Source organism: Carassius carassius, chromosome 45 (assembly GCF_963082965.1).
Source record: "Carassius carassius chromosome 45, fCarCar2.1, whole genome shotgun sequence".
Lineage (NCBI taxonomy): Eukaryota > Metazoa > Chordata > Actinopteri > Cypriniformes > Cyprinidae > Carassius > Carassius carassius.
Window position 1 is genome coordinate 22,823,187 of NC_081799.1, and position 24,034 is coordinate 22,847,220.

General features: G+C 39.2%; 1 protein-coding gene across 4 annotated transcripts in view; it reads left to right on the top strand.

Annotated features, from left to right (window-relative positions):
- LOC132127690 (zinc finger MIZ domain-containing protein 2-like) overlaps positions 1-16,956 on the top strand; it is a 45,439-nt gene extending 28,483 nt beyond the window's left edge. For 3 of the 4 annotated variants that reach the window (XM_059539676.1, XM_059539678.1, XM_059539677.1), the window contains exons 3-19: positions 3,420-3,534; positions 4,408-4,601; positions 5,017-5,200; positions 5,782-6,003; positions 7,023-7,217; positions 7,886-7,987; positions 8,218-8,386; positions 9,380-9,521; positions 9,611-9,821; positions 9,943-10,048; positions 10,480-10,637; positions 10,724-10,791; positions 11,433-11,501; positions 11,892-12,136; positions 12,258-12,427; positions 12,922-13,134; positions 14,791-16,956. In XM_059539676.1, the coding sequence (XP_059395659.1) occupies positions 3,420-3,534; positions 4,408-4,601; positions 5,017-5,200; positions 5,782-6,003; positions 7,023-7,217; positions 7,886-7,987; positions 8,218-8,386; positions 9,380-9,521; positions 9,611-9,821; positions 9,943-10,048; positions 10,480-10,637; positions 10,724-10,791; positions 11,433-11,501; positions 11,892-12,136; positions 12,258-12,427; positions 12,922-13,134; positions 14,791-14,898 (2,671 nt within the window). In that variant the 3' untranslated portion in view covers positions 14,899-16,956. The remainder of the gene's footprint in view (positions 1-3,419; positions 3,535-4,407; positions 4,602-5,016; positions 5,201-5,781; positions 6,004-7,022; positions 7,218-7,885; positions 7,988-8,217; positions 8,387-9,379; positions 9,522-9,610; positions 9,822-9,942; positions 10,049-10,479; positions 10,638-10,723; positions 10,792-11,432; positions 11,502-11,891; positions 12,137-12,257; positions 12,428-12,921; positions 13,135-14,790) is intronic. The other variant, XM_059539679.1, reaches the window with a different exon arrangement.
- Positions 16,957-24,034: the final 7,078 nt, after the last annotated feature.

Here is a 24,034-nt window from a genome sequence, read left to right on the forward strand (position 1 = left end):
TATTTCCGAACAGATGAACATATACCACACGGATAACTACTTTTTATCCCGTCAGAATGATGACTGTATTTTTTCATTCTTTCATGTTCTTCCTACAGATGGATATGTTGTTTAGAGCTGCTCTTTGAGTTGTCAAAAACATTAAAATTTTTTATAATAGAACAACACAAGACAACTGTAATAATTTTGCAGTTTTAAGTTCTTCTTAAAGAGGAATATGGAAAGAGAACTGCTAAAATATTACTAAAATAATGCGTTCTACTAATGCGTTCTACACGCTAATTAAATGCCTAAATCCGGAGTTTTCCACCACCGAATAAGGTCGCATGTCCGCGGCTATGAATACTCCTACCACACGCGTAATTGCATTTGCACGAGTTGAGTTGCTTGGAAGTTTAATTCCAAATGAAGACGGAAGAGTAGTTTGTGTAGTTGTTGGTTTAACAGATAAATATATGTTTTTGTGGTGCCTGCGGAGATGCTCTGCCATGTTAGTCGTGTTGCCAGTGAGAGAATATGGTACACGCACATAGCACAGCTTGCAAACTGTTGTTTTTTTGTCGACAACGCGAACGTTGTCAACATAACTCACTGGAAATCCAAAATACTTCCACACCAGCGACTTCAGTGAAAGAGGAGGGGATTCGAGTTCTGTCGATGGGTCTCCTGCATCTGCAGTTGCCATGCTATCTTTTGAGTGGCTGTTAGAGGAGGTTGACTCGCAGCACTTCAACACATGTGTTTTTTTCCGCTTGGCAAGTAACCAGACGCAACATGGGGGCGTGACAGCATCGACGATTCCATTTTTTAATTCGAAGTTTGAGACTGTGACTTAATTTCGATCGATTTCGATTTAAAATCGAAATCGTGACACCCCTAATATATATATATATATTTGTTTTAATGTTTTCTTGGTACTTTCAGGTAGTGCTTTCATAGTAATTTGGTCTTTTAAATATTTAGTAAATGATGTACTGCAGGATACAGTTGGTAGGTGTACTTGGCGCATTTTCATGAGTTTTACTGATATTTGAGCACACTAAGGGAATTATGGTTCTTTAGGAGCGATAATGAAGCAAACAGTCTGAGCATGTAGAAAAAGTGGAAGTTGACGTTTCGCTCTCACGGCAATACACTGAAGAGAAATCACCCACAGTGGCACGTGCATTGAATCCTCGCACCCACACCTTCTCCTCTCATTTACTGCACAAGTGTTGGGTTTTTTACATTTTGATTGGCTACTTTGTCTCTCAGCTGCTGATTTGCTGCTGGAGGATTTGACTTTGAAACCACAGTTTCCTGTTTCAGAGAGCAGAGGTATCTGGTGGTTTTCCTGTAGAAGAACTTTAAGAGAAACTTCTGCCTCCTATGGAATGCCTCTAAGCCGCCGATAGTTCAGTTTGTTTATTTGCCCCGGCAATGCAATGACCAGCCTCAACGAGGCTTTGAGCCTTTGTTGGAACCTCAATATCCTGTGGGCTGCAGGCCAGCGGATACTGTGCCACAGGTTGAGGTGGAAATGTGTGAAGGAGGGGATCTCTGCTTTCTTCGAGGGCTTTAAAGAGAGGAGTCTTTCATGTGGCAGTGGGGTTGAGGTGTCTCGGGTCAGATTAGGTGAGAAGCTGCTCAGAGCCAGTTATCACTCGATAAACCCTCACAGGTTTAATTTTCTTGACACAGTCGGGCTGTAAGATAAATTTTGCTTGGATAGGTTTTACCGGGAATACTCCCATTCAGTGTCCAAGGTTTTTGGCACCCCTGCCAATGAGTAGGTACCAGAGATGATTTACTGGCCATTAAACTGTATTTTAAGTGTTTTTATTTATTCTTTAATAACTTAAGTCACTTTATTCAATATATTGCAGTGTATCACAGTATTGCAATTAAATCGCTGTTGAAACTGACAAAAACAAAACCATTTAGAGCTCATTTAGTGTACTCAACCTTTTAATTAGACTTATTTATATTAATATTTATCTTTTTCCCATTAAGGCTGCATTTATTTGATCAATATTGTGAAATGTTTTAATATTTAAAATAACGTTTCTATATTTTAATATAGAAATATGTCATATATTTTTATGTAATAGCTATATATTTTTAATTGATTTAAAATGGTAATTTATTTGTGTGATGCAAAGGATTGTAGAAAGGATACTTTGATGAATAGAAGGTTCAAAAGAACATCATTTTATAAAAATATAAATCTTTTGGAAAATTATAAATGTCGACTGTCACTTATGATCAGTTTAATGCATCCTTGTTGGATTAAAAGTATCTATTTTATTATTATAAAAAAAAAAAAAAAAGTGACCCTGAAACTTTTGAATGGTAGTGTCTGTTTTCCTTTGGTTTTGGATTTACGACGACAATAAAAGATGCATTTGGCTTCTTGGCTGAACTTCTGATGATAAATTGTTTTGAAGATGCATGACAGTCACTGATATTTTTTTCCACCGTTTCTATTTTTTCTAAAATATGATTCACTGATGTCATTTGCACCAACCAGCGTTGAGTGTCGTTTGCAGGTTATGGTTTTACCATGCATTTTTACAGGTCATATAACAAATTACCAGCCAACTCAGTGTTATCTAATATTGTTTTTTTGGGGCTCTGTTCCAATCCCTTTTGTCCCAAGTAACCCTAATGGGCACGTTCCTGTCCATCAATACCTTTTTTTCCAGTCACTGATAGAGATGTGCAAGTTTTGGTTGTTACCTAAGTCTTTCTAATTTTTTTTTTTCTGGAGGCATACATGTGCACCTTTAGCCCATTTATGAGGATGAACACCATATATAATGACATGAATGTAAGTCTGTGAAGGGTACATGTACTTTAGTAGTCCATTCAATTGATTTCATAGCTTTAATTCAGGTATAACACTTACATGCTTTCCAGAGGAACGATGTACATAACAGTATATCTGATTCACAACATTCATCCCTCACTATCTTGTTGTCATTAAAGTCAAATTAAATATGGCATCGACTCTGTGATGTAGTTTGGCTAATTATGGAAAGATGGCGAGTGATTATTGTGAGCGATCTGGTTTGATCCAGTTACACAGAAAACAGTGGATACACACACACACACACACACACACACACACACACACTTACTCTCTCACCCCCCTTTCCCTTGGCATCGTTACTCTTTCCTGTCTCTAAGTGACTGTGGAGTCACCATGGAAACATTGTGCGGAGTACCTCCAGAGCATGTGGCTGTGGCACGTCTGAAGTCGCAGAAAGATCGTCTCTCTCTCTCACACTTCACACCATATGCTGATATCATACCAGCACAAAAGACGTTGATGGAATATAATGTGGATAATGCGAGTTGGATCAGTGAGAAGTGAATTAAGGGCATTTTATACAGGAAGCATTAATAACCACGGTGTCTGTGTTTCTCTCGCCCCTCAGTGACGGCTCTTACACATATGATCCTGTCCCCTGGCAGCAAGGCCCCAATCAGCCTGCCGGCTCCCTCTCTGTGGTAACCACAGTGTGGGGGGTAACCAATCCTACACACAGCCAGGTAAGAAGGGCCGTCCGACCGCGATGATGTCACCAGCTTGTTTACCTCAAAGAAAGCACCTCATGTTCCAGGGATGTCCTGCTCATGTCTGGTTCTCAAACAAAACATTCTTGTTGTTGTCAGTGAATCAGGAGATCCAGTTAACAGATCAATTAGAGTTTTCAGAGCAGTCCTTCTTTAACTGAGAAATACTTATATATTTTACTAAATACTTACATACTTATAAATAAATATGAGTTACTTAAAAAAATATAAACTTAATTGTAAAAATTACTTATCACTACATTAACTATTTAGAATCAGAAAGAGCTTTATTGCCAAGTATTCTTGCACATACAAGGAATTTGTTTGTGACACAAGCTTCCAGTACACAGAGACAACAACATATAGACAAAAAAAGTAGTAAATATAAATAGAGAAATATTGCAAAATATATTGCAAAAATTGATATATTTATTGATTATGATTAAATTCTTAATTATTATTTAAATTAAATTAATCATTAATCAAAACATTGTTTCTTTTGGTCTTAATTTTTAAATTTCCAAACTCCAGCAATAACCAGTATGCTATTGAACATGAAGTGTGTGTGTGTGTGTGTGTGTGTATGTGTGTGTGTGTGTGTGTGTGTGTGTGTGTGTATTTATGTATGTTTGTATTAGTGCTGTCAAACGATTAATCGCATCAAAAATAAGTTTTTGTTTACATCATGTATGTGTGGTGTATTTTATTTATTTATTTTTTATATGTATATTTATAAACATTTGTGAATATGTATATGTAAGAAAATCCTATCCTGTCCCATGTCAGCAAATAATTGATAACAAAATATGTTCAGTTACATTCAGGACTAATCAAAAAACTCCTTGGCAGGTTTTTGGTGCTCCCATGGGTCCGGGCGGAAACTCAGCTGGTGGTCACATGATGCCTGGCAACAGCCCGGGCATGAACTCCCCTCAGTTCATGAGCCAACAGGGCTACCCCGAGCCCAACAAGGGCTTCATGCAGCAGGGCATGTACGGGCGGCCCAGTGGGGGATACCCGGCCGGGCCTGGATATGGGGGCAGGTGAGGAAAGCAGATATTGTCCAGTGTCCGTGTGGCTGTATTTAGACTCCGCTCCTCGTGGGAGTTGCGTGACGTCAGGCAGCGGGTGGACGTCACCACAGTGGGGGATGTGTGCGCTGTAATGTCCCACCCCTGCGCTGACTCACAGAAACACACACGCACGCTGCCATCCCTTAAGATCAATTTGCATCGCAATAAATCTTGTGAATCACTGACTCGGAGCAGTCAGCATCCCCCTTGGTTCGCCAGACCAACACCTTGCTGCCACGACAACGTGAATAATCAGCTCCACTTACGCAATGTTCTACTAAGATGCTGGGTCACATTATTCAGCAGCGTTGTTAAATTTATTTTATGACACGGATGCAGTGCAGTTCATAACCTTCCATCATAATCTTCTGTCTGTCCTCTTTAGTTACCCGAATAACGGAGGGGGTTCCCTCGGGATGCCACCCCATGGAGTGCGCCCGCCCACCGACTTCACCCAAGCGGCCGCAGCAGCTGCCGTGGCCGCAGCCGCTGCCACAGCCACGGCCACCGCCACAGCAACTGTCGCTGCGATACAGGAGAAGCAAAACCAGGAGCTGAACTACGGGCCTGTAAGGGACTTGAATTGTTTTTGTTCATTTTAAGTGCAGTCGACCCTTATTGAGGTGAACGGCACTGAAGGGAAGGTCACTGGAATAGATCTCGCCATGCTTCATTGTCCCCTTGTTTAATATCTCTGGGTTTTTTTCATGCCGTTAATCTGATTGGTGCAAACTCTGCTTCATTTTATTTTTTATTTGTGGAAAATGCTTTGCACTTCAGCAATTACTATCTTGTGTGACACACAGTAACCTCTGGTTTCATTGCGCTCAATTCGCCCCCTGCTGGACAAATGCATATAAAAAAGCTTTGATTCCAAAAACATGGTTTTAATTATAAAATAAAAAAAAGGAAAAGTATTTTCCCCTCATTTTTCCAGCAGATTTCACATGCCGCCTGTCTGCCCGGGTTTAGACGGCAGACATCACGACCACACAGGACTTTGATTGTTTACTGTGGTGACCTAGTTGCCAATTCCTTTTTATGCCCAGGGCCTGACGGCCATAAGTCATGGAGGCAGGCACGTCTCCAGCCATTGTTACCCAGCATTGGTTCTGATGGGTGTGGATCTGTGTTTTCTTTTGCACTGCAGATGGGTGGTGCTTCCTCTTACAACACCCAGTTCCTGTCGCACTCCGGACCCCGGGGCCCACCCGGCATGGCTCCCTCTGGAATGGTTGGCTCCAGACCCCCTTCCATGGGACCCATGTACGCACAGCAGGGCCAGAGGTTGCCGCAGCATCCCGGCTACCCTGGAGGCCAGCAGGGTCCTCCACGCCACCAGCAGGGCCTGAAACGCCCCTACAACTCTGATGTGAGTGGAGACTCATGTTCACCAACTCGATCTGTCACAGTAGCTCTGTTCTAAAACCTAGTGAGTTTTATATGACATCAGACTTGTTCCTGACACGAAAGCTGTGAGAATCTAAGATGTGCATGTATCATTTACAGATAATGTCATAATGCATTATGAGTTCCAGGATATTCATCCAAGATGTTGTTTATAATTGATTCCATAATATAAAGTTTTGCTTAATAAATACCTCATTACTTTTATCATATAAAGTACTGTTATAAAATAAACTGTGCTCCTGAAGAAAATAACATCACAGGAACCAGAACACAGATGTTCATAACTAATTGGCTCATAACTAAAGCTGTATTCTACTAAAAAGAATTGTGTGTCAGGACTTTCAAAGGTTTTGGCAAGGGTTTGTAAGTTCATTTGTAGTGTGTTCTATATCAGCCACTTATGAAGTTTTAGGACTTCTTTCAGTTAGGATGCTGCCTGCAAAGGCTGTAGATCACATACTAGCTCACTAGATTTTGGAATAAAATATAGTATTTTTGAGTATTTTGGATTGACACTTATTTTTATATTTTTGGTTTGCATTTTAATTTTAGTTTAGATTTTTAGTAAATTTATGTGCTTTGTCAGGGTTTTTTTTATTTACTATTATTATTATTTTTAGTACTTAAACATTTTGCCAAAGCAGCATTTAAAAGTTTTGAAGGTGTTTATTTTACGTTTTTTATCTTATATCTTAATTTTATTTAACACAAATGACTTCTAATAGTTTTTGTTTTGGTTAAGAATAACACTGTGTTAGTGTGGTGCCTTATTATGGTGGCTGACATGTTGAGATCACATAACTAGTTCAGTACACTTAGATAGTGGAACAAAGCTAAAAAAAATAATAATTACGGGAGAAACTAGATACTGACTCCTCAAAACAACTACCTTTAATGTAAATCAAATTTAGACCCCCCTCAAAATGAGTAGTACTGACAATTTGGTCCTGTTCTGGAATGACTGTTCTTCTTTTCCTGCAGGGATTTCCGGGTCAGCAGTACGGCCCCGGGATGGGAGCTGGGGGCCCGTACCCAGGCCAGCCCATGCAGTACCATGGCCCTGGACCACAGCGGTCTGCTCCTTCCCCGTCTTACCCAACCCACCGAATGCCTCTCCAGCAACCCAATATGGGCCAGTATCCTGCAGGACCAGGAAACCCCAACCAGTACTACAAGGTACAAAGATCATCGCTATTATTGCTTGTACTGACAGTTAGGATTTGGAAAACCCTGAGTATTAAACTTTAGCACGCTATGGATGTGTGACACCTCAAATCAAGCTGCTTGTGAAGAATTGAGCCACCCTAGTAAACAAATTTAGGTTCTTTCTAATACTTAGAATCATATATATTCATAGACATATTTTTCAGTTTGAAAGCTGTCAGGAAGCTTTCACTTGCAAATTGCGACACACTGCACGGTATCATATTTCAAAAAGAACAGGTTCCTTATGTCCGTATTAGTGATAAACAGGCTGCCGCTTTTAGAGAAACACACCGGCATTTGATACTTGTGAACTTTAAAGAGGCAACTAGTCGTGAAAAGATTTTTTGTATGTATCAGTGAAAGGCGAACCAACCTGGGTGGCTTAAAATCTGTGCCGGGTTTGGAATACAGAAGTAGATTATCACTATTCTCATATTACTAAACAAATGCATGTTTTAAGCTCCATTTTAAGTTTAAATGTAAGATGTAAGATACCTTCTTTTGGCAAATTTCTAAACCATGTATCTCTGTGGAGGAAGCAATCCCAGAATGCACTGCACCAAGCTCCCTATAATTATGCTTAACCAGGGTTGACTTGCTCTGTTTTAAGCCTGATGTTGAAAGCTTTGTTTGTTTAGCAGGCGGACCAGTTTAACGGACAGGGCAACAGCCACAGCAGTCTGTCCTCGGGAGTTTCGGGAGGCGGGTACAACACCTTCAACCAAGCTGCCGTCAATGGGGTAGGTGTTCTCTCTCGCATGCATGTGTGTTTGGTGAAACGTGAGTCGGTAGGATCTGCCTGTTAATATTTCACCATTTCGTGTGAGTGCCTCGATCGGACTTTGACAGCCGGGGTCCAAACTCCACTCAGCTGACTGTGTTTTTACACAGTATCGGTTATGAAAATCTGACTGTAAAGATAATCTGGCCGCAGATTGTAATGCCTGCGCTCACGTCTCGTCTTTCACAGCCTGGACGTGCAATGCCAGGATACCCCAGCTCTCCTCTCCCAGGAAACCCCACTCCTCCCATGACCCCCAGCAGTTCGATGACCCCGTATTTGTCCCCTGGCCAAGACGTCAAGTCACCCTTCCTACATGACGTCAAGCCCAACATTAACTCTTTGCAGCCCCCTACAGGTAACACTCAGAACTGCAGTAAAAGCCTTATCTCTGGAATGTGTTTATAATTCTCTGTGATGCAAATGGAAATAAAAATGTTTTGCTATCACATTAAATGCTTATCACATGGAAAACATGTTTTTTTCCCCACTCTTCAGCACCTAAAGAAATTAACAACTTCCGGCAGATATTTTAAGTTGGCATGAAATCAGAATGATTTGTTTTCACTGGCTTTATTGTAAACTGTTTATGTGCATATGTTGTTCCAGAGAAAACAAAATGTTAATCTTCAGAATATTTTATCAAGATATAGTAATTTGCTTCACAATTTTAACCACATCATATAAAGATCACCAGTCAAGTAGATTCCTGATGGATTCAAAGTTGCCTGTCTTTTTTTTCTTTTCTTTTTTACATCAAATGTTCTGTTTTACCAAATACCAAAATTTGTTTAAAAAAAAAAAAAAACAGAATTTAGTTAAGATAATGCTCAATCATAAAAAATTTAAACTTAATTTAAAGCTTTTTTATTTCACATAAAGGTGCCACAGTGTTTATCAATATTTCAATTAGCTTTTATTTTTAGATATTTTTTCATTTTATTTTAGTTGTAGTAATGTTGATAAGTACTTTTGTCATTTTATTAGTTATTTTTCTTTTTAGCTTTAATTGCTTTTTATTTCATTTATATTTATTTTATTTTTAGTCATTTTAGTACTTCAACTTAAAAAATTTCATTTGAATATTTATATTTTATTTTATTAGTTTTAGTTCTAGATAATAGCAGCACTGCATCGGGTAAAGGATAGGATATTTTAAGTTCAACATTGTTTGCTTTAAAACAAGCTAAAACTAATACACACAGATAAGTGTCAACACAAAGTCCAGTATGCCTGTTGAAAAAAAAAACTTGGTGCGTCTTCGATAGTTATAAGATGCCTTTGCTTCTTGACCTATGAGATGAATGAAAGCCATGTGGCGCCTCAGTGGCTGAAACTCTTCTGTCTGTAGGAAACCCCAGTGATGACCTGCGCCTGACCTTCCCTGTACGGGACGGGGTGGTGTTGGAGCCCTTTAGATTGGAGCACAACCTGGCTGTCAGCAACCATGTCTTCCAGCTGCGAGACTCCGTGTATAAGACCCTTATGTTGAGGTCAGACCAATTCATACCTTGTAGCATCTCAAGAGACTGTGAGTGTTGTCATATTTAACATTTAATCTGATCTATCATGTGTTTAACAGGCCTGACCTGGAGCTGCAGTTTAAGTGTTATCACCACGAAGACCGTCAGATGAACACTAACTGGCCAGCATCGGTGCAGGTGAGCGTCAATGCCACGCCTCTCACCATCGAGCGCGGGGACAACAAGACCTCCCACAAACCCCTTTACCTGAAACAAGTGTGCCAGCCGGGACGCAACACCATCCAAATAACGGTCACGGCCTGCTGCTGTGTAAGTACAGGGACTCGCATCGCACATTTCCTTCAGAGAATGCCTGCTTAGTTACAAACATTACTACTAATAAGATTTTTATGCGGGTCAGCATTCATTTCCTGTTTCTTTTTTCTCGCAGTCTCATCTGTTCGTGCTGCAGCTGGTTCACAGGCCGTCTGTGCGCTCCGTGCTTCAGGGTCTGATGAAGAAGAGGCTCCTGCCAGCAGAGCACTGTGTCACTAAGAGTAAGTCAACACTTTACACACAAATTTTTTGGAAAGAAATGAATGCTTTTATTTACCAAGGATGCATTAAATTGATCAAAACTGATAGTAAAGATATTTATAATGTTGCAAAAGATTCTATAAAAAAATGCTGTCCTTTTTAACTTCGATCATCAAAAATCTTGAAAAAAAGTCAAGCAGTACAACTTTTTCAACATTGATAAAAATGAGAGATGCTTCTTGAGCAGCAAATCAGCATATTAGAATGATTTGTGAAGGATCATGTGACACTGAAGACTGGAGGAATGATGCTGAATATTCGGCCATGCATTTTTTAATATATTCAAATAGATAAGTTATATGAACTTGTAATAATATTTGTCAATGTTACTGTATTTTTTATCAAATAAAAGCAGAAAAATATCAACTCATCCTTCTCTGTTCTTCCGTAGTTAAGAGGAACTTCAGTAGCGGGACCATCCCAGGAACTCCCGGCCTAAACGGCGAGGATGGTGTGGAACAGACGGCCATCAAGGTGTCGCTCAAGTGTCCGATCACCTTTCGACGCATCCAGCTTCCTGCCAGGGGCCACGACTGCAGACATATACAGGTGAGGAGGCCTGCTTGCTTACTTTTGAATCACGTTACTTTGTCAAGTAAATTTCTGTGGTAAATAACGTCTTTGCTGGTGCACAGTGCTTCGACCTGGAATCGTACCTGCAGCTCAACTGTGAAAGAGGAACTTGGCGTTGTCCTGTGTGCAAGTAAGAACATTTCTCATTTTGCCGTTCATCTCCATGGCATTTGTTGTTTTAAAACTAAGACCATGATTAGGGATACACAATATATCCATATTGTTGTAGTAATCTGCCATTATTATTTCAGCAAAATTCTAAATAACAGTGCTAAATATAGTCTATAACAAATCTCAGAATGTATATGCATTTCTTGTATCTTTCTAAATAATATAATGTTATGATGCTTAAATTCACTTGTAAAAATTATAATATTTACATGATTGATTTTAGTTTTTAATGTTTTATTAGTAATTTATATAGGCAAAATAGATAAGATATTTTATTGTTAATAATAATATTATATTTTAATATTATATAATTTTTATTTATAAGATAAAATATTATTGCTTGTTTTAATATTCATAAAAAGTAGTATTAGTATTAATGTTAGAATGATACATATTTACTCATATAAGATTTGTTTTATTTAATGTCATTTGACCAAAAAATTATTGACTTTATTGACTATTATTGACTTATCTTATTTGCCTTAATAATATCATATTGTGAGTAGTGCATCAAGTGCATTCCTGAAAATTAGTATTATATGGTGTGTATATATATATATGACATATTTGTACAGTTTTTCAAAGTTATGTTCTTTGCAGTAAAACAGCCCTTCTGGAGGGGCTAGAAGTGGACCAGTACATGTTGGGCATTCTGATCTACATCCAGAAGTAAGCTTTTGTATCACCTCTACAACATCTAAACTGTGATTGCAGAGAGAGTGCAGAGATCCTAAATTATACTATATTTAGCTGTAAACTGCATGTCCACACAAAAATTGCAAGAGCAGAGTGAAATAGGCATATTCAGCATGACTGGCTGGCATCTACCCAATTTCTCAGAGTCAGAGTGCATAAATGGTTGTTTAAGTTCCCAGGCTCTTTTAACAAACATTTCCAAGACCGAATGGACTGCCAGATTTAACCAATTTTGTTTGGGTGATGGCACCAGAATTGTCAGGCTTGGGTCCATAAAAGGGTTCAGTTTCTGTATGTAATGTGAAAGGTTCTTGGCCACGATAAAGTGCAGCTAGTTGTAAACTACTTTCTCCTTGTGTTTAGTTCGGACTATGAGGAAATCACCATCGATCCGGTGTGCAGCTGGAAGCCGGTCCCCGTGAAACCAGACCTGCATATTAAAGAGGACCCAGATGGCCCTGCCCTGAAACGCTGTCGCACCTTGAGCCCTAGTCATATGATCTTGCCCAGCGTCATGGAGATGATTGCAGCTTTAGGGCCGGCCTCCTCGCCCTACCAGTCTATGCCACAAGGCGGCAACAGCAACACGCCTGATTATCCCAGCCAAGGTAGGTGTCACATCCAACTGTAAAGGGCTCTTAGTGACCACGAAAGCATTTATATGAACATGAAAACGTTTCAGTAAATGCATTTTGACCTCCAACTGATTTATTGTTGGATGTATTTCAGGTGGCCCTGGATATTCCAACCAACCAGGCTTCTCAGATTTCCCCAATGCCCCCGGCACACCGACCCTGGGGGAGTTTGCCTCTGGGCCGCCCCCTCTCTCCTACCAGTCTGACCTGCCGAGTGGCCTCCTTACCCCTGAAAAACCTGTGGGACACCCGATGTCAGGACAGGTGGGTTTTCCTATTATTACAATTTCACCACAAGAAACTGACTATCTATCTATCTATCACCCATCTTTTTGTTCATTCATCCATCATCTATGCTTCTATTTCTCCGTGTTCATCCATCTAGCTAGCAAAAACATCCAAAATGAAATAATTGTCTAAATCAATAAATATATTTGACTATATGGCTTGAATTAACGCAGCTGGTTTGCTGCACATATTATACTAAAATGACCCTCACATTGGATACCCGAGTGTGTTTTACTGGCGTCTTGGTTTCTGTCGTCGCTGTGTGTTGCAGCATTTAAGAGCTATTCTAATGTCTCTGTGTGTGACATCGTGGTGTTCCTGTCTGTCACTCGCAGCAGCTGCTTTTCGCACTATATCTCACCCGCTCTAAAAGAAGAACAAGACGGGTTTGCACTTTAGATTACTTTGCAATGTGTTCCAGCTTCACTGATTGTCTCTTTTTCTCTTTACACCTTCCCTCCTTAATAAAGATGCCCCACACTAGTCGCATGGACCCTTCCCACAATCCCCTTCAGCAGCAGCAACAGCAGCAGCATCAATCTCTCCATGGTAACTCCAACATGGGTGGCCCTGGTGGACCCATGCACTCCCGCAACTCCTCCCAGAATCCCCGGATGCACACAGACAGCTTTGGGCTGGGGGGCCCCGGGGGACCCGGCGATGTTTCAGAGCCAGCCCTTGATGTAAGTCAGAATCAGTCATCTATTCCAGATCAAAGCAATGACTTTTGCCCATGGTGTCAACATTTTAAATGAAAGATCTGCTGAGCACAACTGCCCGTTCCTGCGGGACTTTACTCCACGTACACCCACTAACAACTTATAATGATCTTCTTCCCACCCGTTCTTGCTAAATTTAGGTCCAATGCCTGCAGTTATGCATGTTTAAAGCTGTTCGTTCTCCTTCTCTGAAAGATTTTGCAAATGCTTTTGGGTAATGGCCGGCCCCACACCTGACAGGTTTTTATCCTTCAATTGAAAGCCCAGGTAACTACAACTAGAAAATCCCAAAAAAAAAAAAAATCCATCATAAAATTTTATCCATGTGATTTAAGATGTTTAATCCAAATCTTGTAGAGAGATACAATCACTTTATATGTAAAAAAATTTCATTTAGGCTTTTGTTCACGTATGAACACATAGAGAGCAAATCGCATTTGATAAACACTGGCAGTTTTGAATGTCACATGAATGTTATCTCACATCATGGATCCATCATGTTTCAGCTTCCACGTTTACCATATGTGACCCTGGACCACAAAACCAATCTTAAGTGTAAATTTTCCAAAACTTAGATTTAAAACTTAGATACATCACCTGAAAGCTGAATAAATAAGCTTTCCATTGATGTATGGTTTATTAGGATCAGACAATATTTTGCCGAGATACAACTATCTGGAATCTGAGAGTGCAAAAAAAAAATCAAAATACTGAGAAAATTGTCATTGAATTTATCCAAATGAATTCTTAGCAATGCATATAACTAATTAAAAAATAATTTTTTATATATTTGCAGTAGGACATTTACAAATTATCTTCATTGAACATGATCTTTACTTAATATCCTAATGATTTTTGGCATAAAAGATAGTGTTTTTTGGCTATTGCTACAAATATACCCCAGCAGCTTAAGACTGCTTTTGTGCTCCAGGGTCACAAATGTGTCAGTCATTGCTTAGTTGTAAATGAAAGACTTAAGTCAGTCTGTTAATCATATAAAGTGATGAGATACCTTCACATGATTTGGATTAAATGGCTCGAACCATTTGGATTATTTTTGTGATGCCTTTATGACCTTTTGGGATCTTCTAATTTTAGTTACCTGGAGAGACAGAAACATTTCAGATTTCATTAAAATTTCTTAATTTGTGATTAGAAGATTAACCAAAGTCCCCATATGGGTTTGGAATGACATGAAGGTGAGTAAATAAAAAAAGCAATTACATTTTTGGGGAACTACTCCTTAAACTCCCATGATTAAAGAATTTCTAGAGATTTCCCTCCAAAATCAGTTCAAAAGATTCCATTTGGCCTAGTGATTACCTAAAAGATTCACTGATGTGGAATTTCAACTGATTCATTGAACAAACGTTTCAAAATAATTGTTTTATAGACTTCCCAGCACTGTTGGAAACCAGTGTTTTTTGTTTGTTTTTTTTTTGTAGGGTTATAGACAAATAACTGCCCATTTCCACTAACAAGTCCGAAACCTTCTCTGACCTCTGCTTTTAATGTCTTTTGAAGAGCCAACTATGTTGTATTTATTATTCTGATTATAAACTGTTTTGAGTATTGCCACAAGACGACTCTTAACTCTGGAATTCCCTATTTGTTTTCCAGCTTCTCCCAGAGCTGACAAACCCAGATGAGTTGCTGTCCTACTTGGGTCCTCCAGACCTTCCCAACAACAGTAATGATGACCTGCTCGCTCTGTTCGAGAGCAACTGAACTCCCCATCCCGCTCATTCATCAGTCGCACATCGCCGTCCAACACACAGCCTCCCTGACCCCTCACACTCCCGGCTCGTCGAGGGGAGCCTTGGGAAGCTTAACAGATATCCAATTGCATCTTGGCACTGTTTCCTCCTAAGACTGGAATGCAGTGACTCGTGGGAAGGGGCAACGAAGATCTTTTTTTTGTTTGACTTTTCCTCCTGTAACAATGTTACTGTTTGTCTGCTTCTCTGAACTCTTGTCGAGATTTTATTGTGAATGTCAGTTTGAAAGAGTTCCCGCTCTTCTCTCGAATCATTTGTAGAAAGACTCCTCATCTCACATTAGACTCGTGTGGTGTAAATGGCATTGTGTGGGGTGGGTCATTGTTTGTTTCTTTCATTGCAGCTCCTGTTTTAAATCTAAATTAGATGAGGAATTCACTTCAGTGCTGATCTAAAGTACTACACTTCAGAAATCAAATGGGGAAAGCCAAAGTGTCTCTGTTGCAACTTGAAGAAAACAAACACTGATAAACGTAATTCTCTTAATAAACAGGCAGACTTTTCTGTTTTTGCCCAAAGAAGACCACAAACTAGCTCCATGTTATGTAACATGGTTTTAAACCACAAATGACTTGATCTTAAGTGAATTTTACTTGAAGAAGACCTCAAATGTAGCCTTTTTCCTTTTAAACGTGCTAATAGAGGCAATCACAATGTGTCAGACCTTAAACAGTAGCATTAAAGGAGTGCACGATTACATTTTGCACACCACACACCAAGTCCTTGAAGTGTTACCGTATTTGCATACACACGAAGGAAATTGAAGGCAAAGAGTCATCTTTTGTGACACCCACACAAATACACACATGCACACTATGTGTGTGTTTAGGCACAAACTCACCCTGCTCTCTGTTCTCGTCTGTCTCTTGTTAGTTGCGTTCCCCCTCAATGTTCTTTTTAAAAAACGGTCTTCCTCTCCTGTGGGCTTAAGGCCACGAGGTCTGGATTTCTAGCATTAAGAAAAAAGGAACTAGTATCCTTGATCGTCGTCGGCTCAAATCACACCCTCACTTGCGGACACATTTCACTCGCCCTTAAATATGCAAGTTTGGGCTGTTATTTGATAGAAAATCTGTTTTCTTTTTCAACAAAATGTGTGAAGTTTTGAAACCAGACAGAGCACAAGCAGCCCAGTAGCACCTTGTAGAGAGGTTATAAAACACAAAAATGCACACAAGGAAGTATTTTTTTTTTTGACTAACACCTTCCCGTAGTGAGATTGTGCTCGTACACATCTGGGTGGATGGGTGGCTGGGAGCGTCACAACAGGAAATGGACTAATGTTTATAGCCGCACTCATACTTGAGGAGGAAAACATTGGGATTCATGTGAAATATGTACAGATATAGTATTATTATTGTCGCAGATGTGAACTTTCTCTTAACCCCATGATATGGAAAAAAAGGACATTTTAAACACTATGACAAGAGCTCATGTCAGACATTCCCCCCGTTTTCCATTCAGCGCTCGCTTTCTCAGCGTGGAGGGGAGATGAGTCTTCTGTCGATTCCTGTCTTGTCTGATTTTATTATTTATCATTGCTCTTTGGGCACCGTTAGCGAAGTGCAGTTTGTATATTAACAATACAGGGAGCATCAGGAGTCGTTGGATGTGCTTTTGTTCTATTTTTTTTTTTTTCGTTTGTTTTAAGTCATCTGTGTATCATACAATTTTATCTTTGATTATATAATAATTGTTATTATAATTATAAAGATAATTGATGGGCCTGTATGCATCTCTCTTCTGTGTTAACTAGCAGAGTTTATGAATTTGTTAGAAAGAGAAAAAAATAATAATTCACCATTAAAATCTGTGACCATGATCATGAAAAACTGAGAAACCAGCATCACTTGTTGATCAAACTGTTCAAAAAGATGTTTGACTGTCATGTGTTGGTGGATCATTAAGTTCTATCAATTGAATTAAACATGTACAATTGAAATCGATTTGTTTTTCTAAAGATGTGAAATATTTCCATTATGTTTTATAAGTAAAGACTTAAGCCCCATTGCGTTTCATTGGCTTTATTTGGATAGAGCAGTGCAGCGGGCACTGCAGTGTGTCAAAACGCGGGAACATAAAGGGGGCGTGTCCGGAAGGTGTCATGCAAGAAGACGAGCATTGTGAAGACAAAGAAAAAAAGCTTTTTGTTTGACTTATTTTTCTTCGTATCACCCACTGTTCCGTTCAAATATCAATAAGGACATCATAATTAGGAAATGTAGAAATAAAATTAAATCCTAACAACATTCGTCGTCTGTGATAAAATGTTGTGCTATAATGGAGAATTCAGCTGTTGTGACCACCGCCTTTGCGCCAAGACAGACCGGATAGTACACGCCCACACTATTCCCTCGATGCCCATTGGATGAAACGCAGTAATGTTATTTCTACCTACTGTAACAGGCTAATGAGGATGTCAATAAAACGGCCTTCTTTTTAACTTTGCATTCGAACGCTGTGGTAAATTATCCATATGCCCCGCCCCTGATTGGACAACGCGCGCGTCATTCAGACGTTCCACCGCTTCATAGGTTCCAACTGAAAAAAAAGGCTACTGGCTGCTTCTATATATCCAATTATCGCACGCATCCCACTTCCCGGCCGCTGATTCTCTTCAGGGCTAGAAAGTGGCGCGAAAGCTCCAGACTCGCAGATCGGGCACGAGACACGAGGGGGGAATGGAGAAGCATGCCCCAGATCCGTCGAGAGAGCCAGGAGGGCTGGGAGTGATCCGGGATGGATAGGAAGGGAGGTGAATGCAGCAAGAGAATACGAGAACGATGTAGATGAAATGGAAGGTGATGAAGCTTCAATTATTTCTAATGGAACGAATTCAAATGATGGAGGTTGGCAGGAGGTGAGACAAAAAAAAAAGAAGGAGAGCCAATAGAAGCAAAGGAGATGAGGGTAATGAAAGTGAAATAAAAGTGATAATTCGATTTCAAACACTGTGTACGTTGAATCCTTTAAAGATCAGTGAAGCTGTATACAAGATAGTAGGAGAGGTATATACAGTCAAAACTCTAAGAGATGGAAATTTGTTAATTGTTTGCAAAAACAGAGATCAACAACAATCTTTAATGAAGTGTAATACACTGCTGGGGAAGGCTGTGAAGCCGCAAATATGGGAAGAAAGAGGGAGAGCTATGCATAGGCGTAGATTACGCGGGGGACGTGTCCCCCCCACTTTTTAGAAAATGTAAATTTGTCCCCCGCACTTTTTCATAGGGGAAGTGTTCACGACATGGTGAGGTTTTCGCAAGACAATGTGTAGTTATACATACAGATTTAAAATTCAAAGAGAAAAGATCGTCTATCTATCTACACGTGACTTTCACGTTGCCATGGTAATCAGTCACTCGCGCTCGTGCATCACCACACGCCCATGCTCGCACCCGCACTGAATCCATCGTCGAAGGTCGAAATGAATTCAAAACGGCAAAAAACTATCCACTCTTTTTTCGCGAAAAAGTCAAGCACCGTAAGTTGTCATGTGGTATCCGAATTGGGTTGCTCATCGTCATTGATGAATAACTTCGCCTAATTTTCTTTATGAATAATTGAAGATTGAAGAACCTTAAATAAATTGAAGATTTTCACTAACGTTACTGCACAAACGTGCAGCTTATTTTGATCTTTTTTATTCGTAATGTCTTTTATTTTCACAGATATGTTATCAAAGCCCTTCAAATTATAATAAAGATTGTGATTGTTAATGCTGAATTTGGATTTTCATGCATTAGGCTAACAGCCATTATCTAATTTATTTGCTTGAATCATGCAGCGTTGTAACATGTGTACATGATGTTTACCATATAATAAGGTAACACTTTACAATTAGATTAAAAAAGTTTGTAGACAAACTTTAAGTTTTCTTTAAAAAGCCTAACCAGAAAGTCTGAAGAAGTTTTAAAAGCATTAAGTTTGCATGTTTTCAATATGAAAGACAGTTTTGGTTAAGTGAAACAGATAGATAGATAGATAGATAGATAGATAGATAGATAGATAGATAGATAGATAGATAGATAGACAGACAGACAGATAGATTAACTAATGAAACCTTATTGTAAAGTGTTACCATTCAATATAAATGCAGTATGCAATTGTATGCATTAATGTTCTGATTTAGGTCTTAATTTATAGGGTTCATTAATATTATTGCGCTAATTTAATTTTTTTTTTTTTTTCTTCTCTGTTGTCAAGATTGATCAAGAAAACAGGGAGCCTAGGGTTGTCAGGTCAGAAAGAGGATGACACACAACAAAAAGAAACTTCACAGGTGAAAAGTGATAGACTGGCTTTTAAAAACACCTGCTATTGCATTTTTTTATTGTATAAAATCTACAACAGGTGTTTGAAGTACCATATATAGACCAATCATAAAATTACCATTAGGAAAATATAGGAAACATAATTTAGGATTCAAATTATTGGTTATTGTTCAGCAGTGTACATAATTTCTTATGTATGTCACAATTCCATGTCTCTGCATATTTCAAACACTTCTTTATTGTCAATAGACAGAGCCAGAAGTTACTTTAGAGTTGAGAGGGAATGAAGCAGAAAGTTTCAAGAAGGCCTCAGAGGTGAGGGAAAACAAATGACTGGAATAAGTTCAGAATTTTTTTTTCTTTTTTTCAAATACACATTCATTATGTGTTTTATGTTGTCTACACTGTCTTGCATAGGCAAAACAAAGTAACTACATATTTTGTGACAAGTTATAACTATAAAATTGAGTCTTTGGATTTGGCTTAGATTTGGAGACATAAATCAGACTAATTTGTACTTTTTTATAGACAGGGCAGAGGGCATCAGACATGTTGACAGTTGTAGAAGGAGGTGGGTCTTCAGTACCTGTATTAAAACCTCACCAACCAGATCCCAAGACTATTGTGGGTCAGGTGCTTCGGGACAAAACTTTAAAATTTCAAGCTCAGTGGTACCACGATTTTGCATGGCTCCATTTTGAGCCTGGTATTGAGGGAGCTTTGTGCTTCTACTGCCACAAGGCCTTTAAAAACAAAACGTCTCAACTTGTCAAAAATACAGAAACCACCTTTATCAGCTCTGGCTTTAAAAACTGGAAGAAGGCCAGAGAGAGATTTACATTACATGCTGGATCAGAATGTCACAAGACAGCCATAACAACACACATCTATGAATCAAGACCAGTAGATGTTCAGCTGTCCAATGTAAGGGCATCCCAGCAAGAGGAGGCAAGGAAATGCCTATTAAAGATAATCAGTGCTGTGCAGTTTCTGGCAAGACAAGGTTTATCTTTTAGAGGCCATGATGATGATGAGGGAAACTTTAATCAGCTTTTAAAATACAAGTCAGAAGATGACCCCAGCCTAAGCAAATGGTTGTCTCTCAAAACTGATTATACTTGTCCACAAATTCAAAATGAAATCCTCAATCTATTCAGTAATTCTATAATTCGTGGAATTGCACAAAACATCAATTCACTTCCTAACTTGCAGTTTTGTGTCATCATGGATGGTACCCAAGACATATCAGGAAAGGAACAGGAATCAGTCTGTCTTAGATATGTTGATCACGATCTAATAGTCCATGAGGAATTTGTTGGCCTGTATGAAGTGTCCGTGACAACAGGAGATAACCTGGCAAAGGTTCTGAAGGATGTATTGCTTCGTCTTAACTTATCCATCTCTGGGCTGAGAGGACAGGCTTATGATGGTGCTGCGAACATGGCAGGAAAGTATTCAGGGGCACAGGCCATCATCAAAGAGAGTCAGCCACTTGCACTATATGTCCACTGTGGTCCACACTGTGTAAATTTAATTACACAGCATGCGTGTACAGCATCTTCTGTTATCCGTGACTCTTTGCAGTGGGTTCATGAAGTGGGAGTTTTGTTTGGCCAATCTGTGAAAATTAAGTCAATTTTCCAGGATATTTCAAAGTCAGAGAGTGGATCTGTCAAAGCCATCAGACCTTTGTGTCCTACAAGGTTGACAGTGCGCACCTGTGCATTTCGTGCTGTTCTAAACCAGTATCAGCCGATGTTACTTGCTCTAGAGGAAATGGCGTGTGGTCATTCAGAGTCAGCTTGCAGGGCAAATGGTTTGTTTGATAGATTTCAAAAAGGCAATGTTTTGCTTGGCCTTTTACTTGCCTTAGAAGTGACAGAAGAGCTGGAGTGTCTCAATGCTTCTCTTCAGAGCCGCACTCAGACAGTAGATGGAATGCTAGCTGCTGTCAACTGTGTGAAGGACACAATTGCAGAAAAAAGAACAGAGGATTCATTCCAAAGAGTATACAACAAAGCAACAGAAATGTGTAACTCCCTAAATCTGTCTCCAATAGAAATGCCCCGCGCTCGAAAGCCTCAGAAACGCCTGTCTGGTCAGGGTTCAGCACATGTACCTAGTTCCTCAGCAGACTACTTCAGGACAGAGTTTTTCAAGGTCTTGGATGTTGTCAATATGCAGTTTCAAGAAAGATTTGAGCAAGAGGGGCTGCTCACGATCATTTCAATTGAAAAGGTACTGTTGACAGGAGAGTCTGATGCTGGTCTGTTGGAACAATATCCAGAATTGCACTGCGCTTCACTAAGGGTGCAATTAGCAATGTTCAGGTCCAAGTACGATTATCAGTCAACTACTGAGGCTGCAAACACTCTTCGGAATATGTTGCCAGAAGTCCGCCAACTCTTTGACCAAGTGGAAACACTTGTGAGGTTGCTCCTTGTTTGCCCTGTTTCTTCAGCAGAGGCTGAAAGAAGCTTCAGCTGTCTGCGAAGATTAAAAACCTGGCTCCGAATCACAATGACACAGTCTCGTCTTAACAATGTTGCTGTGTGTCACATCCACAGTGACAAACTGGACAGTATAGATAGGGAGATGATTGCTCAGCAATTCATAGATGGAAATCAACGTCGCAGAAACACTTTTGGCAGTTTCAAGTAGCTTAAAATGCTGAGATATATATACACGTTAACTCTGTATGAATAATCTGCTGCTTTTGAAAAAAAACAAGCCTAAAAGGAAAAGCATAAATGTGAATGAACACTAACTGTTTATTGCATCTTATTGTTCCACTAATTTAAGGTCTCCTTACTGTGACATGTTTGTCATTTGAGTTCAATACATACAGTATCTGCAAATGTGTGGTTTGAGTGATTTTTTTTTATTTCCTTCCTGAAATGTGGACTAGAATAAAGTAGAGTGTGAATGTGAAAGTATCCATTACTGTGTGCCATTCACATACAAAACAACATACACAAAAAACTATTTAAAATATGTAAACAATATAGTAAAATATACAATACCATGTGCAATATAGATTACAGAACATCTGTATTCCTTTTTTTCTTTCTGTTTTATTGCTTTACACATGAATAGCATATTAAGCCAATTAAGCAATAACCTGTCTACAAAGATCTAAAAAAAAAAAAAAAAAACTGGTATAATCCTTGACATTCTGTCCCCCTCACTTTTGAAATGATGGCTACGCCCCTGGAGCTATGGGTGTTATATCTGGAATACCAACTGATGTGACTGAAGAGGAGATTAAGGTAAATATAAGAGGAGTTCGTGTAAACAACGTCAAACGGCTGCCATACACTAAAGATGGTGTTAAAAGACCAAGCTTGTCTGTTATGTTGGCCTTAGATGAGGATAAACTACCTGAACGGATTAGAATTGGGTGTGTTAGTTATGTAGTGAGACCATACATCCCCCCACTGACAAGATGTTTTAAATGCCAACGTTTTGGTCATATTGCTGTAGCGTGTAGGGCTAAGGCCCGTTGTGCTAAGTGTGGGGGGGATCATGAATATGGTAAATGTGCTGAAGGGATCAAAATTAAATGCTGTAATTGTGGGGGAGAACATAGTGCTGCGTATAAGGGGTGTGAAGCACACAAAAGAGCAGTTCAAGTCCAAAATGTGAGAGTGAAAGAAAAAATTACATATGCTGAAGCCATCAAAAAAGTTGACAGTAAAACAAGGAATAATTTAGGCACAAGGGAAGGTCTAGTACCTGTGATCCAAAATCCAGCCCAAAACATTGTTCATAAATGTTGTAAAGTAAATGAAAATACTCTGATTGTAGAAAAGACATTTATTGCATTTATGGTGGAAGTCATTAACTGCACAGCACAAACAGACAGTAGAACAGCGAGAATTAAGATCATCTTAAAAGCAGCAGAGAAGTATCTAGGTGAAGAGGGACTAACAACTGAGTCAATTAATGAAATGCTTAGAACAGAGGTATTAGAGAGTCAGTCATCAAGTGGTGGTGGATCCTGATGGGTGTATCCATTTTGCAATGGAACGCCAGGAGTTTAATCTCTAATGGACAAGAATTAAAGTCTTTTATTGAAGAGCTAACTGTTAAACCTAACGTCATTTGTGTTCAGGAAACTTGGCTAAAACCCTCTCTTGATTTTATAATTTATGGGTACTCGGCTGTACGTAAGGATAGAAGTACTGTTACAGGGGGTGGAGTGGCTACATTCATCCAACAAGGTATTAATTTTAGGGCTATAAACAATGATGTACAGATTGAAGTGGTTATTGTTGAAATATGGGTTAATAGAACTAAAATTAAAATAGCTAATTTTTATAACCCCTGTCAAAAGTTAACAAAAGACATGCTAGAAAGTATATGGGAAAGGGGAAGTGGTAAAGTAATAATATGTGGAGATTTTAATGCACACAGCTCACTCTGGGGCAGTATAAGAACAGATGAAAATGGGAGGGTTATTGAGGAATATATGGATGAGCACAATCTAGTATGTTTGAATGATGGAAGAGGAACAAGATTTGATGTAGGCAGAGGAACAGAGTCAGCTATAGATCTGACTATAGTGTCAGAACATATAGCAGGGAGAAGTCAATGGGAGGTTTTTAATGAGAATAGTTTGGGAAGTGATCATTACCCTATTTTGACAAAGATGGTTGACCAAAGTGTATATTTAGAAGATAACTGGTTCCCAAGATGGAAAATGAAAGAGGTCAACTGGGAACATTATAGTAAGGTAGCAAGTGGAAAGTTGGAGATTATGTCATATTCAGGAAATGATGTTGAAGAATTAAACTTAATGATTACTGGCAT